The sequence below is a fragment of the Danio aesculapii genome, unplaced genomic scaffold (genome assembly GCF_903798145.1).
Source record: "Danio aesculapii unplaced genomic scaffold, fDanAes4.1, whole genome shotgun sequence".
In the NCBI taxonomy this organism is placed as follows: Eukaryota; Metazoa; Chordata; class Actinopteri; order Cypriniformes; family Danionidae; genus Danio; species Danio aesculapii.
This window is the reverse complement of record NW_026613760.1, coordinates 1,090-17,814: the sequence shown is the minus strand read 5'-3', so window position 1 is coordinate 17,814 and position 16,725 is coordinate 1,090. Positions and strand designations below refer to the sequence as shown.

Below are 16,725 nucleotides of genomic sequence, written 5' to 3'. Positions count from 1 at the left end.
AATGAAGAGTTAGCTTATATTTAACTCAATGTAGTTTTGAGAAGAGAATTGTCCATTTGGCCAGCAGTGTTTAGTAGGTGAGTCTGTGTTAGGAGTTTAGAAAGTGTCTGAAGTATGAGTAAGTGCTGGTTAGTGATGTAAACTGTAATATTGTAGACTGAGTCCATCTGCACATTAATTTTGTGAACATTAATCCATACACTGTACAACCTAGAAAGTTAAGCTAACTCAAACCATTTCAGTTCAAAAACTAGTCCTAATGAGTACTGTGAACTTAATCCATTTCAGTAAACGAAGCAATTTCATTCATTCATTTTCTTTTAGGCTTAGTCCCTTTATTAATCAGGTGTCGCCACAGCAGAATGAACCGCCAACATATCCAGCACATGTTTTATGCAGCAGATACCCTTCCAGCTGCAAACCCATCTCTGGGAAACATCCATACACACTCATTCACACACATACACTATGGACAATTTAGCCTACCCAATTCACCTGTACCGCTTGTCTTTGGACTGTGGGGGAAACTGGAGCACCCGGAGGAAACCCACACAGAAACGCCAACTGACCCAGCCGAAGCTCGAACCAGCAACCTTCTTGCTGTGAGGCGACAGCACTACCTACTGTGCCACTGCGTCGCCCACGAAAGCAATTTGAGCAGAGCAAAACCCAATAAATGAAGAGAACTCAAACCAACTGAGTACTGTGAAACCCAATAAGTTAAGGCAACTCAAACCGTTTGAGGAAACCGATTGCTACAAACTATTTGAGTTAAAAACTAATCTATATGAGTACTGTGAACTTACTCCATTTAAGTTGAAGTAATGAGGTATTTAATTAAATCATTACCCTCAACACTGAGTTCAAAACTCTTTTCAGATGAGTAGAATTAACTTTCAGTCAATGTTGAGTTCACTACACTCATTTCTTTTGTTAAAGCTGACTGTTGGGTTTTACAGTGTGGAGATAATAATGTTAGCTAATCGTTATGACCCTCGTCTGTTTTACTCACAGCTGTAGACATGTAGAATATCAGAAAACTGCATCTTGCTTATTATTGATCATCTAATAAACACTGATTTCTGCAAAGTGAGCAAGTCTGCGTGTGTGCATTACTAGATGAGCTGCAGTTTTTCTATATATTAATGTGAGGTCAAAGGTCAAGCAAACAGCCCTGATTACTGCATGACTTGTTACCCATATGTGCAGTGTTTGTGTTGTAGGTGTGATAAATGTGTATGCTGTTAATTTAAGCCTTCTATAAGCAACATCACATAAAGCCACAGCATTTCTGCAGGCTTTATGTGGCGTGTAAATAAAACAAAGCCTTTCTCCAATACGATGCCATGAATACACAAACCCTGGTCCAATCCCAGGTCTAAAATTAACCCTCCAATCAAAACAGCAAGTGTCTGTTCTGTATATACACAAAAGGCAAGCAGCAGCCTATGGGCTTCCAGGAAGCAGTAATCGCGTAATGAAAATACCCAAGTCCTCCCTCTAATCTGCTCTATCCTTTTTATCTGGGGATTCAGAGCAGAGCGAGCAGAAAGAGCCGAGAGACACAGAGATGCAGGCGCTGCTGCGGGAGTAGGGATCACCGGCGTCTGTACACTAGCTAGTGCACACCGCGTAGAAGATGCCCGGCTGCGTGCCCTGGGGTGTAGCGCTGGCGCTGTGCTGTTTCCCTCTGCTCTGCGGCTCCTGTCCGGCTCAATGCAGCTGCTTTTACCACAAGCTGAGCGACGGATCCAAGTCCAGGTGAGACTCAAGCCAGATCTGTGATTGTGCTCTGAGATTCTGCTGTAGAAAGTCTGAAAATGAGAGTATTGTGTAGGATACTGACCTGCCAGACTGACCCTGCTCTCGTTTAGGCTCTGGATTAACGTGTGTGTGCTTTTTAATCTTCTCTGCTTGTTAGCTGCGGTGTTTCAGCCTTCAGCGCTAATCACCCTCAGTCTAATAAAATAGTGAAGAATAAAAGTAAAATCTGCTCATGGACAGCAGCAGTGTGTGACTGTAGTGTGTGACGAGTGTAATGTTTTCAACAGGAGCGTTCTGTGCAATGACCCCGATCTCACTGACATCCCAGACAACTTTCCCCTGGACGCCTCCAAACTGCGCATCGAGAAGACGTCGCTCAGCCGCATCTCCAGCGCCCCCTTCCTGCAGCTCAGCAGCCTGGAGTATCTCTGGATCTCCTTCAACTCGCTCTCCTCCATCAGCCCAGACACTTTCCGTGGACTTTACGCTCTGGATGAGCTACGGATGGATGGGAACGTTCTCACTTCTTTTCCGTGGGAATGTCTGCTGGACATGCCCAGCCTGCGGCTTCTGGACCTACACAATAATAAAATCAGCAGCATCCCGGCAGAAGCGACGCTGTACATCCGAAACCTAACCTACCTGGACCTGTCCAGCAACAGCCTGACTACGGTTCCACCGGAGGTGCTGATGTCCTGGTTCTCCCCGAAGCCTCCACCGGACGCCGAGGGCTCCAGAATGATCCTGGGTGAGTGTTTCTGCACCGCTGACATTCCTCTGTAGACTCTTCTCACTGACAGGCGAATAACCCGACTCTCTGTTCTGTTCACAGGTCTGCACGATAACCCCTGGCAGTGCGACTGCCGCCTGTTTGACCTGGTGCAGTTCCAGAAGTTTCCCTCGTCCTCAGTGGCGTTCATTGATACGGGCCTGCGCTGCGCTGAACCGGAGAGTCTGTCTGGTGTTCTGTTCTCAGACGCTGAGTTGCGCAGGTGCCAGATCCCCCGCGTGCACACAGCCGTGGCCCGAGTTCGCAGCTCCATCGGGAATAATGTGCTGCTGCGCTGCGGGACCATCGGCGTACCCATCCCAGAGCTGAGCTGGGCCCGAGCCGACGGCAAGCCCATGAACGGCACCGGTATGTTAGATCTGCAGCTCGCATACTGTGATACACACCCTCAGGGCAGGCGTACATTGATTAGTAAAGAATGTGAACGTGTTGCTGATGTCATGAGTGAGCAGCCGGTGTAGAAGCGTGCGTGTTGTGATCGATGTTGTGTGCAGTTGCAGAGCTCCTACTAAAGTCAGTGTTCTCTGTTTTGCTTGTAGTTCAGCAGGAGGTGTCCAAAGAGGGCATCATCTGGTCCATCCTCAGCGTGCCCGCCGTCTCCTACCGTGATTCAGGAAAATACGTCTGCAGAGCCACTAACTTCGTGGGCAGCGCCGATGCCATCATCTCACTTGTTATTTCTGATACGTGGCAGATCGACGAAGCGGTGGCCAAGAGAAGCCACGGGAAGAAGAACGGAGGCTTCGGGCGCGCAGCGTATCAGGAGAAGCTGATTGCCAGATACGTTCCTCCGTCCACCTCGGCCGCCGTACCCATCATCGAGCCACTGAACGCTCCGCAGGGCTCATCCTCCATCCAGATCGAGAGCTACAGTGTTTCTGCAGACGCATCGAAGCCGAAGACGAAGCTAAAGCCAAAGCCAACACCGCCCCCTGTGAGTCAAACGGAGCCGGTGGCGCTGCAGAGGGATGTGCTTAATAACCTGGAGCCGAACGCCTCCTCGCTGCAGCAGGGTCCCGAGCGCCGCGTGGTGCGCTCCGTTAAGATCATTGGCGACACTGACCACACTGTCTCGCTGAACTGGCGTGCGCCCACCGCCACCAACACCACCTCCTTCAGTGTGCTGTACGCCGTCTTCGGGGAGCGCGACATGAGGCGCATCAATGTCGGCCCAGGCAAGAACCGCATTACCATCGAAGGCCTGGTGCCCAAAACCAAGTACATCGCATGTGTGTGTGTGAAGGGGCTGATCCCCAAGAAAGAGCAGTGTGTGATCTTCTCCACGGACGAGGCGGCGAGTGCCAGCGGCACACAGAAGCTGATTAATGTGGTGGTGATCACGGTGGCGTGTGTGATCGCCGTCCCGCTGACGCTCATCGTGTGCTGCGGAGCGCTGAAGCGGCGGCTACAGAAGCTGCTGGGCCGAAAGTCCAAAGACATCCAGGACTCGTACGTGACGTTCGAGACGCTGCCACCGGGTACCAAAGCCAAAGGGCTGGAGGGAGAATTCCTGACCCGACTGAACCCAGACGAGTCCAACCGGCTGCTGTCCGCACGCTCCAGCGTCGACTCTGAGGCCACGGCGCGCACTGAAGGACAGCCCAATGAGTACTTCTGCTGATGGACAGACACACACACACACACCAGCGCTGAGCTTCCTCACACACAGCACCTGAGAGCAGTCTCAGTGTTAAAAAGGGAAAATGGAGTAATCTATATTCTGTATTTTTATCAGAGCGTGCACTTTTCCAATGATGTTGTTTTTCATTGATTCATTTCTCCAACACACTGAACATTATTAAGCACAGCACCTAATACCCATCTGTCTGATACAGGACGAGATTAAGATGTCTGTTTGGACCGTAAGGGAAGCTAGAGGTGTTTTATTTTACTTGTTTTCTTGATGCTGTTGTCTTGTCACCCAATGAGCTGGGCCAACTGTTTCCACTGTAACCTCAAATCTGTGCTTTTATTTTGTCATAAACAACACGTGTTGATGTCTGTATGTACTTTAAATATCTTGTTCAAAGATGAACTGAATAAAACCTTTTTTTAATATGGTTGTTGATTTCTTCCCGCTTCTCTGTCTTTATAGCTGCTCCAGCTTATCTGGCTTATTCTTAGTGTGTCTGTCGGTTCACAGCAGTATTTAGGAACTTCCGGTGAAGTTTGTCCGTTGAGGATAATCAGATTTACTCCACTGAACCAGTGAACCGTCATGCGTCCGGCCCTGTGTGTGTGTGTGTGTGTGTGTGTGTGCTGTAAATGTGGAGCAGGGTTACATCACAACACACACCTTACATCACAACACACACACCCACTACACACCTTACCTGAGACGCAGAGTGTAAATCTGTGTTTGAGACATGCACGTAAGAGGGTGAAGGATTTGCAGGATTTATAATTGCACTAAACCCTGATTATTAACTATAAATAAAAACACCTACATTAATACATGCTATATGTCTGTTTGGGGTTGTACCTTGCGGTTAGCACTGTAATCATTGTTTTAGTCCTGAACTCTGCTGTAATGATCAGCGCTATATAAATGAACTGTTTGATTGAAAAGTTCTGTTGGTCATTGATGCTCGTTTTGGTCCTTTAATCCACATCAGATTAAATCAAATAAATATAGCAGCGTGAAAAGTGTTTCAGCCTCTGTCCTGCTGATCTGACTGCTGAACGTTAGGGTTGCTGCACATTAGGACTGATGAAGTTCAGTGATTGTAAGTTCGTTTTTAAAGTGCTGATGAATGATAAACGTGACATTGGCTCTCTTATTAAAGAACACTTGAAAAGGTTTTATTTCTAAATGAGTTTACAGCACAGACGACACATGATCAACACCTACAGCCCTACAGCATCAGCTCACGCTCGTCTGCACCCTCAGCCAATATCATAATTCTGTTCAAACATCAGTGAAAAACTCTCCTTACAAAACAATAATTAATAATAATGATAATAATAAAAAAGGGTTGACAGCAATAGCTCTGAACGAGAGTCTGTTGATGCGGTCAGAAGATCCTCAAGGCAGAAGACGCTGTGGAGAATCAGCCAATCACAGACGGACAACAGATTCCACTTCCTGTTCAGTCTAAATGAAGGATCCTAAAGATGGCGGTGTGGTGCTAATTATGAGATTACAGAGGCGTTCTGCATCACTGGAACTAACGCATAGACAGCTCTAAGAAGCTCAGCTCTGTGCATTACTGGAGTAAACAGCATTCTGTTCACTGCCTTCAGTAAACAAACACACACACACACACACACACACACACACACACACACACACACACACACACACACACACACACACACACACACACACACACACACACACACACACACAACACACACACACACACACACACACACACACACACACACACACACACACACACACACACACACACACACACACACACACACACACACACACACACACACACACACACACACACACACACACACACACACACACACACACACACACACACACACACACACACACACACACACACACACACACACACACACACACACACACACACACACACACACACACACACACACACACACACACACACACACACACACACACACACACACACACACACACACACACACACCACACACACACACACACACACACACACACACACACACACACACACAGAGCTGTATTGGCAAGGTGCTTAAAACTGTTCTGGTGAGAATATAGTCCAGACGTTCAGTGACCGTACACCATTATGAAAAGCAGAAACACTTTAGCTGAACCAGACGTGCACTGAAATACACAGACAGAAGAAGAACACTTGTTCCAACATTGAGCGTGAGGTCCATCAGAATCTCCTGTTCAGCGGTGTCAGTAATAGTAGCTCTGATTGGCCTCGATGATCTTCTGCTCAATCCGCATTTTCAGCTCCGACACCAGAGCCGATCCGATGCCGCCGGTGCCCTCCCTGCTGGAGCTGCAGGCCACCGCGCCCGACACCGTGGGCACCGGCCGGAGCCGCTCACTGGACACCGTCGGCGGGCACGGTAAGACTGGGGCTCTGGGTGCAGGAACTCTGGGTGCAGGCACAGGTGCTCTGGGTGCGGGTGTGGGTGCAGGGGCTCTGGGTGCGAGTGCAGGCGCTCTGGGTGTGGGTGCAGGCGCTCTGGGTGTGGGTGCGTGGGCTCCGGGGCTGCTGCTGTTGTTGTTGGTGTTCTGGTTTCCTCCATTGTTCTCCTCTTCTGGAACTGGTCCCGGGCCAGGCTCCATCTGCCCAAACGCAGGCCTGAAGCTCCAGTGCTGCGACTCTTTGGCTCTCCTGCGGATGATGCGGCGCGCCGGCATGATGCGGTTGGATTTTGTGTTGCGGCAGTAAATGATGGTGGAGATCAGAACCGTCAACAGAACCACAGCAGTGATGCCGCTGAGCGCCAGAACCAGCACCTGCAGCGGGTTCTCCCGGCTCTGCTTCAGGAATGCAGACATGGGCCCGTTAAAGCGGTTCTGGAGGACAGAAAAGAGACAAACAACTGATTTTACACAATTTACACAGGTTTATACTATTAAATCACAGCAAATCAGCGCTAGTGAGACGGCACAGTACTTCAGTCAGATTCTGCTTGATCATTTAGATTATAATTTATTAAACTCCTAATAGATCCAATATTTCAGTCCTGCACAGCTGGAGAGGCCTTAAAGCGTTTCTAGGACCCTAGTTTAACACCTGATGTTCCTGATCTGTCCAGTATATGTCAACCTTCCACATTCATACTGTGTGTTGTAAGATTCAAAGTGTGCCACAGGTTTCCTGAGAGTGTTGGGTTAGGGGTTTAGGGTTTATTTTAGGGCTTTTCAGCCTCCAAAATATAATGTTGATGAAAAATGCCAATGGCAGCTCTGAGCAGTTTTATCCCCGTTTGACTGTATTATTTGTAATGTGCACAGTACAGCAGCACAGTATATTCCTGAGGTCTTCAGCACGGCTGTTATTTCATGCTTTCCTATGACTTCAGTGAACGATCATGATTGTGACAGTAAACATCCATCAGTGATGAAAATCCTCTCTCGAGCTCCTGATTCTGTGGTCTACAGAGCATGATGATGATGACGTGTGCATATGTAACTCATTGCTAGTGTAAAGGTCAACAAAAGTCAACTGAAGCACCTGAAATACGGCAGCTGTTCTGCTGATAATAACAACATGTGTCCATATGGATGATCATTCTCTCTTCATAATCAGAGTGGTTGTGTTTGCAGTGGTGAATGTGTGTTGTTAGTGTGTGATTAGCGCTCACCGCCTCCGTGATGTCGATCTTCACGACTGCCGTGGTGCTGAAGGATGGAGATCCGCGGTCTCGGGCCTGCACCACCACTGACCAGCGGCACTCCCTCTGCTTACTGATGTTCTGCACGATCTCCAGACTCTTGATGTAGGGTTTGAGCTTGATCTCGCCCGTGGATGTGTTGATGTCGAAGATGTTGTCTGGATCTGCTTTCATGATGGAGTACTCGATCAGGTTATTGGGCTCCTCCGCATCCTCGTCCACCGCCTGAACACACAGTCGGGTTATTGTCCACAGCTCAGGTATAATCACAGATTTATGACTGTTCTAATCTACCGCAGGGACACATGGCGGCGCACAGAACATCAGCTTACAAAACCAACCTGTATTTTCACCGGAGCACCAATGATCATCGTCTTCTCCAGGAAGTTCTCGTTGAACTCTGGCGGATGGTCGTTTTGGTCGAGAACTGTCACAAAAACCTCTGCCAGGCTGTACTTGCCCTCGGTGTCTTCAGCTTTTACATAGAAATTATATTTGGACTTGACTTCAGCATCTAAAGTGGCCCAGGGCTGCGTGTAGATGATGCCGGACGAGGGGTGGATGAGGAACCTGAAGCAGAGCAGAAGGTTTTTTTTATTTAACACCATCGCTAAATTAACAAATAATCGGCCATCTTTGGAAGAAAACGTTCCACCGCAAATTAGTAGTGATGACTTGATGAATTTATTCAGTGATAAAATAGAAGGCTTTAGACAGAAAATAGGAGATATTAAACTTTCTGCACCGCCTTATACTTCAGATCCAGTAAACACGTCTCTGAATCTAAATAACCTACAGTGCTTTAAAATCATAGAACAGAAAGAGCTAGACAAAATTATAAATAGCTCTAAATCAGCTACGTGTATATTGGACCCAATTCCAACAAAGTTACTGAAAGAATTGCTACCTGTTATAGGAGAACCTCTTCTTAACATTATCAACTCTTCTTTATCCTTAGGCCATGTTCCAAATCCTTACAAGTTAGCTGTTATTAAACCTGTTATTAAGAAACCACAACTGGACCGCAGCAACTTAGCTAATTATAGGCCTATTTCAAACCTTCCATTTATATCTAAAATACTAGAAAAAGTTGTTTCTGCTCAATTCTGCTCCTTTCTGCAGATGAACAATATTTTTGAAGTGTTTCAGTCAGGTTTCAGAGCTCATCACAGTACAGAAACTGCATTAGTGAAAATAACCAACGATTTACTCTTAGCTGCTGACCAAGGGTGCATCTCGCTATTAGTTCTACTCGATCTTAGTGCGGCATTTGACACCATTGACCATGGTATCCTTATTAATCACTTAAACCGTTGTAGGGCCTGTCCCTGGACACCTGTAGACTTTAAGTCATAGTTAGCTGTACCAGTTTGTGAATATTAATGGACAGCCTTCACAAGTCAGCCCAGTAAAGTACGGGGTGCCTCAAGGATCAGTTTTAGGCCCTTTACTGTTTACAATATACATGCTAACCCTGGGAGACATTATTAGAAGACATGGGATCAGCTTTCACTGCTATGCAGATGATACTCAATTATATATTTCAACTAAACCTGACGAGACGTCTAATCTGTCCAAGCTAACTGAGTGTATTAAAGATGTTAAAGACTGGATGACCAACAATTATCTTCTCTTAAACTCAGACAAAACAGAATTATTACTTATTGGGCCTAAATCCTGTACACAGCAGATCTCACAACTCGACCTACAATTAGAGGGATACAAAGTTAGCGTTAGCTCTACTATAAAAGATCTGGGTGTCATATTAGACAGTAATTTAACTTTTAAAAATCATATATCCCATGTCACAAAAAACTGCTTTCTTTCATCTGAGAAATATCGCTAAGTTACGAAGTATGCTATCCATCTCAGATGCAGAAAAGCTAGTCCATGCTTTTATGAGCTCTAGGCTGGACTTACTGTAATGCTCTGTTTGCTGGCTGCCCAGCATCCTCTATTAACAAACTTCAATTAGTACAAAATGCAGCTGCCAGAGTTCTTACCAGGTCTAGAAAATTGGATCACATCACCCCAATTTTGTCCTCCTTACACTGGCTGCCTGTTAAGTTTCGTATTGAATTTAAAATATTGCTTCTTACATATAAAGCTTTAAATAATCGAGCTCCTGTTTATCTAACCAATCTTCTGTCTCGCTACAATCCAACTCGCTCTTTAAGGTCTCAAAACTCAGGGCTTCTGGTAGTACCTAGAATAGCAAAGTCGAGTAAAGGAGGTCGAGCCTTCTCATTTATAGCTCCTAAACTCTGGAATAGCCTTCCTGATAACGTCCGAGGCTCAGACACACTCTCCCTATTCAAAACTAGATTAAAGACCTATCTGTTTAGTAAAGCATACACTTAGTGCACCACTTAGGGAGCTTCCACACAGGTTATGCATCTTGTTTATATACACTATGAACATCAGCTATGCTAATTATTCTCTTTATTCTCCATTTCCACCTGGGGATACTCTTCACGAGACCCTCAGACCATGCAGCGCCACTGATTCGATCCAAGACCAACGATGAGATGATCCCAAGGTTTCCATATCCTGGACCAGGCCGTATCCTGAGCAACTACTGTGGTGGTCATGGAGGAGTGGAGAACAGGAGACTGATTCCTGTGATGCTCCGGGGACAGACGAGTCTTCGCTAAGGTCCAGTATTCTCCAGCCTCCAGCGCTTTGATTGCAGCTCTGCACAAGACGTTTGGCCAGAGGAGAAATGGTTGTGCCTAACTGAGTCTGGTTTCTCTCAAGGTTTTTTAATTCTTCACTTTTGCCAATCGGTGAAGTTTTTCCCTCTCCGCTGTCGCCACTGGTTGGTGATTTGTAGAGCTGCGCATGGATTGATTTACTCTTTAGTGTTTGGACTCTCAGTGGTGATTATTAATCCACACTGAAGTGAGCTGGACTGGACTGAACTTAAGCACTGAAAACTGAACTACATTGTGAACTACTATTCACTATGATCTGCTATGTGAAGCTGCTTTGACACCATCTACATTGTAAAAGCGCTACACAAATAAAGGTGAATTAAATAAAAAAAAAAGATCAGACTCGACACTGATGTCACATCTAATAGAGGAGAATCAACCTCGTGTTTCCAGAGTGAAATGTGTCCCAAAACATGAGGAGAACCGTCCTGCGCTGGACAACACACGCCTCATAACAGTGTCATACGCATGCTTCATACACAGAAGCCCATTGTTTAAGAGACTGATAAATGTGTGTGTCTGATATTAAAGCCTTTAAAGAGCTTGAGTCGTCTGCTTTATTCTCGTCAGTGTGACGCTCTGCATGTGAAAATTAACAGTCAGACAGAAACCTGCTATCTTTCACACCATTATCATTTGCCTTCTGCACTGTGCAAGAATCGAGGCATAAATTTGCAGGTTTTTCATTACCCGTATGTGTTCTACCTCCAGCTGTCACATCGCTCGCTAATTGGGCCCTGACTCACAGCGGCGCGGCGACTATTTATACCTCTGCAATCGCATTAGCAGATTAATGCTGGAGTCTGTCTGTAAGCTGTGTTCTGCATGTCCTTCAGTCCTGTACAGGCCTCACCAAAACACAGCACAACAGGAGGCCACTGAGACCCTGACCTCTGACCTCTGAAGGGTCACGTACCACACTCCTCTGCTCATCATTGTGCGTCACAGTTTTCTATAAACTGCCATCACACCCCATCAGCTGTCAACACTAGCGCTGCAGTTTGGGCTCATTAAGGTTGAGTGAAGGTGAGCCTGGTTTCTCTCCAGGTTTCTCTCCTTCACTTTGGCCAATTGGTGAAGTGTGTTCCTCCACTGTCTCCACTGGCTTGCTTGGTTTGGGTCTTGTGTTTCTGCACATGGATGGATTTGCTCTTCAGTGTTTGGACTCTCAGCAGTGAAGATTAAATCACACTGAACTGAACTGGACTGAACTGAACTCTGAAATCTGGACTGACACCGCTTCAGTTTACTAGAACCTCTGTATTCAGCTGCTGCCACACAATCTACAGTGTAGAGGTGCTGGAGAAATAAACAAAGGTTAGGAGTGCAACTCTGGAGCTGCTGTTGATGATAGAGCAGCGTCTGCGGATTCTGCAGAACAGAGATCACTCCTCTGGGTTACTGTACTCACAGATCCGCTCCGGAGCCGTAGATGGAGTATTTGACTTCACCCCACAGGCCTGAGTCCGGGTCAGTCGCCTGCAGAAACACCATATACACACATCAGCGCTTCACAGACCCACAACACTATAACTATAGTAAGGCTCGGGGCGGGTCCGATGCTCACAGTCACGGAGACGACGTTGGAGCCTCCAGGAGAGTTTTCAGGAATCCTGGCGATGTAAAACTCAGAGGAGAATTTAGGAGTGTTGTCGTTTGTGTCCAGAAGATTGATCACGATGTCTGCGGTGGCACTGAAGCGCTCCGGAGTGTCGATCTCTACCGCTAACAGCTGCAAATACACACACACACACACACACACACACACACACACACACACACTTATAAAGACTTCACTGAGAGCTACATCTGGACAGAGGCTGACACACAGCAGAGCAGAATCGCACCTTAAAGGTTAAGAACTGGTGTTTCTCATAGTCGATGGCGCTGGAGTTCTCCACGATGACGGTGACCTGGGCTTCATTCAGGACCGTCTGAGGAACCACACGGAGAACCCGAGATGGTCCCACCAGCACAAGACGGAATTTAGCATTCGCCCCCTGAATGAGAAGAGTGGACAGAACACACTGCTTTGATAGAGGAACACAGAAATCCTCTACAGAAAACAGATGAAGACCAGAGTCTGATTACAACAGCAGGAATGAGGAAACAGAAACAGCATCTGCACGGCGGCGTTTATAGCCAGGGCTGATAGGGGTGATGAAGTACTGCCTGTGTGTTCTGTGTAGGGCTGGAAGGACTTTGTGAATCTCCAACATTTAAACATTAAGATCATTTTCTGAAGCAGGACTGAAGGATCAACAGCTGAACAGATCTGCTGTCTCCAGGTCACCTGCTGCTTCAGTCTGCTCAGCGCTGGGGGAAATGCAATGCGGTGCTGCTGTACTGTTCACTGTCTAGTGTCCACTGTTTAGTGTTCAGAGTTAACTGTCTAGTGTTCACTGTCTAGTGTCCGCTGTTTAGTGTTCAGTTTTAACTGTCTAGTGTTCACTGTCTAGTGTCCGCTGTTTAGTGTTCACTGTCTAGTGTCCATTGTTCAGTGTTAACTGTCTAGTGTTCACTGTTTAGTGTTCAGTGTTAACTGTCTAGTGTTCACTGTCTAGTGTCCACTGTTTAGTGTTCAGTGTTAACTGTCTAGTGTCCACTGTTTAGTGTTCAGTGTTCACTGTCTAGTGTTCACTGTCTAGTGTCCACTGTTCAGTGTTAACTGTCTAGTGTTCACTGTTTAGTGTTCAGTGTTAACTGTCTAGTGTCCACTGTTTAGTGTTCAGTGTTCACTGTCTAGTGTTCACTGTCTAGTGTCCACTGTTTAGTGTTCAGTGTTAACTGTCTAGTGTCCACTGTTTAGTGTTCACTGTCTAGTGTCCACTGTTTAGTGTTCAGTGTTCACTGTCTAGTGTCCACTGTTTAGTGTTCAGTGTTCACTGCCTAGTGTCCACTGTTTAGTGTTCAGTGTTCACTGTCTGGTGTTCACTGTCTAGTGTCCACTGTTTAGTGTTCAGTGTTACTGTCTAGTGTTCACTGTCTAGTGTCCACTGTTTAGTGTTCAGTGTTCACTGTCTAGTGTTCACTGTCTAGTGTCCACTGTTTAGTGTTCAGTGTTAACTGTCTAAAGTCCACTATTTAGTGTTCAGTGTTAACTGTCTAGTATTCACTGTCTAGTGTCCATTGTTTAGTGTTCAGTGTCCATTGCTTAATGTCCACTGTTTAGTATTCAGTGTTTACTGTCTAGTGTCCACTGTTTAGTGTCCACTGTTTAATGTTCAGTGTCCACTGTCTAGTGTCCACTAGTTAGTGTTCAGTATCCTTCACCTGGTCGGAGTCATTGACGGTGATCTTTAGTCCGCGCAGGATCTCTCCCTCCGCCGGGTGCTCGTACATGCTGATGTCAAAGCGGTTCTGTGGGCCGCTTTCTCCATAGAATGTGGGTGGATGATTGTTCAGATCCACCACCCGAATGGTGACGGTGGTGATGGACGAGTCTGCAAACACTCCATCAGCGCCCACCTCTGCAGCCTGGAGTACAGCACAGAACGATTATCACACACGTCTCCACTGTACTGATATTCTGATGTCTGTACTGTATTGATATTCCGATGTCTCTACTGTACCGATATTGCGACGTCTCTACTGTACCAATATTCCGACGTCTCTACTGTATCTATATTATGATCTCCTTACTGTACCGATATTCTGTTGTTACTACAGTGCCGATATTCTGACGTCTCTACAGTACCGATATTCTGACGTCTCTACTGTACCCATACTTTGACGTCTCTATTGTACCAATATTCTGACGTCTCTACTGTATCTATATTATGATGTCCTTACTGTACAGATATTCTGACGTTTCTACAGAGCCGATATTCCGACGTCTCTACTGTACCAATATTCTGATGTCTCTACTGTATCTATATTATGATGTCCTTACTGTACCGATATTCTGACGTTTCTACAGAGCCGATATTCCGACGTCTCTACAGTACCGATGTTCTGACGTCTCTACTGTATCTATATTATGATGTCCTTACTGTACCGATATTCTGACGTTTCTACAGAGCCGATATTCCGACGTCTCTACAGTACCGATATTCTAACGTCTTTACTGCATCTATATTATGATGTCCTTACTGTACCAATATTCTGACTTCTCTACTGTACCGATATTCTGACATCTCTACCGATATTCTGATGTCTCTACTGTATCAATATTCTGATGTCCTTACTGTACCGATATTCTGACTTCTCTACTGTACCGATATTCTGATGTCCTTACTGTACCGATATTCTGATGTCTCTACTGTATCTATATTATGATGTCCTTACTGTACCGATATTCTGACTTCTCTACTGTACCGATATTCTGATGTCTCTACTGTATCTATATTATGATGTCCTTAATGTACCGATATTCTGATGTCTCTACTGTACCGATATTGCGACGTCTCTACTGTACCAATATTCCGACGTCTCTACTGTATCTATATTATGATCTCCTTACTGTACCGATATTCTGTTGTTACTACAGTGCCGATATTCTGACGTCTCTACAGTACCGATATTCTGACGTCTCTACTGTACCCATACTTTGACGTCTCTATTGTACCAATATTCTGACGTCTCTACTGTATCTATATTATGATGTCCTTACTGTACAGATATTCTGACGTTTCTACAGAGCCGATATTCCGACGTCTCTACAGTACCGATGTTCTGACGTCTCTACTGTATCTATATTATGATGTCCTTACTGTACCGATATTCTGATGTCTCTGCTGTACCGATATTCTAACGTCTTTACTGCATCTATATTATGATGTCCTTACTGTACCAATATTCTGACTTCTCTACTGTACCGATATTCTGACATCTCTACTTTACCGATATTCTGATGTCTCTACTGTATCAATATTCTGATGTCCTTACTGTACCGATATTCTGACTTCTCTACTGTACCGATATTCTGATGTCCTTACTGTACCGATATTCTGATGTCTCTACTGTATCTATATTATGATGTCCTTACTGTACCGATATTCTGATGTCTCTACTTTACCGATATTCTGATGTCTCTACTGTATCAATATTCTGATGTCTCTACTGTACCGATATTCTGACGTCTCTACTGTACCGATATTTTGATGTCTCTACTGTATCAATATTCTGACGTCTGTACACCCGTATGGCTCTGTATGGATCATATTCTGATGTTCTGAATGTAAACACAGCTGACCTGCACTCTGAGCTCGTATAACTCATTCCTCAGCTGAACAGGAAACAAGACCAGACTGATGCAGCCACTGGAGCTGTTGATGCTGAAGAAACCGTCACTGCCTTCGGGAAGAAGAAGAAGAGGAAGAGAAGGAGAAAGAGGAAGAGGAAAAATAGGGAGAGGAAGAAAAAGAGGAGGAAGAAGAGAAGGAAGAAGAAGAGGAGGAGGAGGAAGAAGAAAATGAGAAGGAGGTGGAAAAGGAAGAGGATTAAGAGGAAGTACAGAAAGAGGAGGAAGAAAAAGGCGAGCAAGAAGAAGAGGAGGAAGAGGATTATGAAGAGGAAATGGAATAACATGAGGAAGAGGAGGAAGAAGGGGAAGAGGAAGTGTTTACAACAACAGCAGCAGAATTACAAGAGGTGTCAGAGCTAATCTGCTAAGCGGAGCATCAGAGACACGAGCTCTCGCTATTGTTCATAGAGCAGACGAGCAGACTGAAGTGTTCAGTCACTGCAATAATAACTGAAGGTTTTGGCCAGTGCAGATGTGGAGTTACAGTTTCTCACCATTCAGGATGGAGTAATGAATGGGGTTGGGGCTGCTCTGGTCTCCATCCTTTGCAAAAACTGTGAAAATCTCTGAACCCTGGAAACAAAACCATCAGAACAGCTCAGTTTCTGCACCTCATATATATTCAGTGCCTAATTCATTAATGTTGCCGTTGGTTTCATGCTCATTTGAACTACACTGTTCCTATTTACTGTGACCTTTTATGTGAAGCTGCTTTGACACAATCTACATTGTATAAGCGCTATACAAATAAAGCTGAATTGAATTGAATTGAATCATTTATCTACAACCCCAGATCAGCAGCAGTTAGGACAGCATGGAAAACACAAATAAAGAAGACAGTAGTGATTTCATTGCAGATGATACAACAAACATTATTTAATGTGTTCCCCGCT

The 16,725-nt window shown here is 45.6% G+C and overlaps 2 protein-coding genes across 2 annotated transcripts; one reads left to right on the top strand and one right to left on the bottom strand.

The window, feature by feature from the left end:
• The first annotated feature begins 1,571 nt into the window (after nucleotides 1–1,571).
• lrit1b (leucine-rich repeat, immunoglobulin-like and transmembrane domains 1b) lies at nucleotides 1,572–4,481 on the top strand. Its single transcript, XM_056452663.1, is given in 3 exon segments — nucleotides 1,572–1,761; nucleotides 2,052–2,902; nucleotides 3,094–4,481. Coding segments are annotated over 3 exon segments (2,055 nt in total). The 5' UTR covers nucleotides 1,572–1,639; the 3' UTR covers nucleotides 4,176–4,481.
• A 1,708-nt stretch (nucleotides 4,482–6,189) lies between these two features.
• On the bottom strand, nucleotides 6,190–16,491 carry LOC130220294 (cadherin-related family member 1). Its single transcript, XM_056452666.1, has 10 exons — nucleotides 16,480–16,491; nucleotides 16,327–16,405; nucleotides 15,782–15,882; nucleotides 13,861–14,064; nucleotides 12,435–12,587; nucleotides 12,155–12,319; nucleotides 11,999–12,066; nucleotides 8,215–8,443; nucleotides 7,844–8,098; nucleotides 6,190–7,052 (listed from the first exon to the last, which is right to left on the bottom strand). The coding sequence occupies exons 1-10, from the start codon at nucleotides 16,489–16,491 to the stop codon at nucleotides 6,420–6,422; spliced, it is 1,899 nt and encodes a 632-aa protein (XP_056308641.1). The 3' UTR covers nucleotides 6,190–6,419.
• Nucleotides 16,492–16,725: the final 234 nt, after the last annotated feature.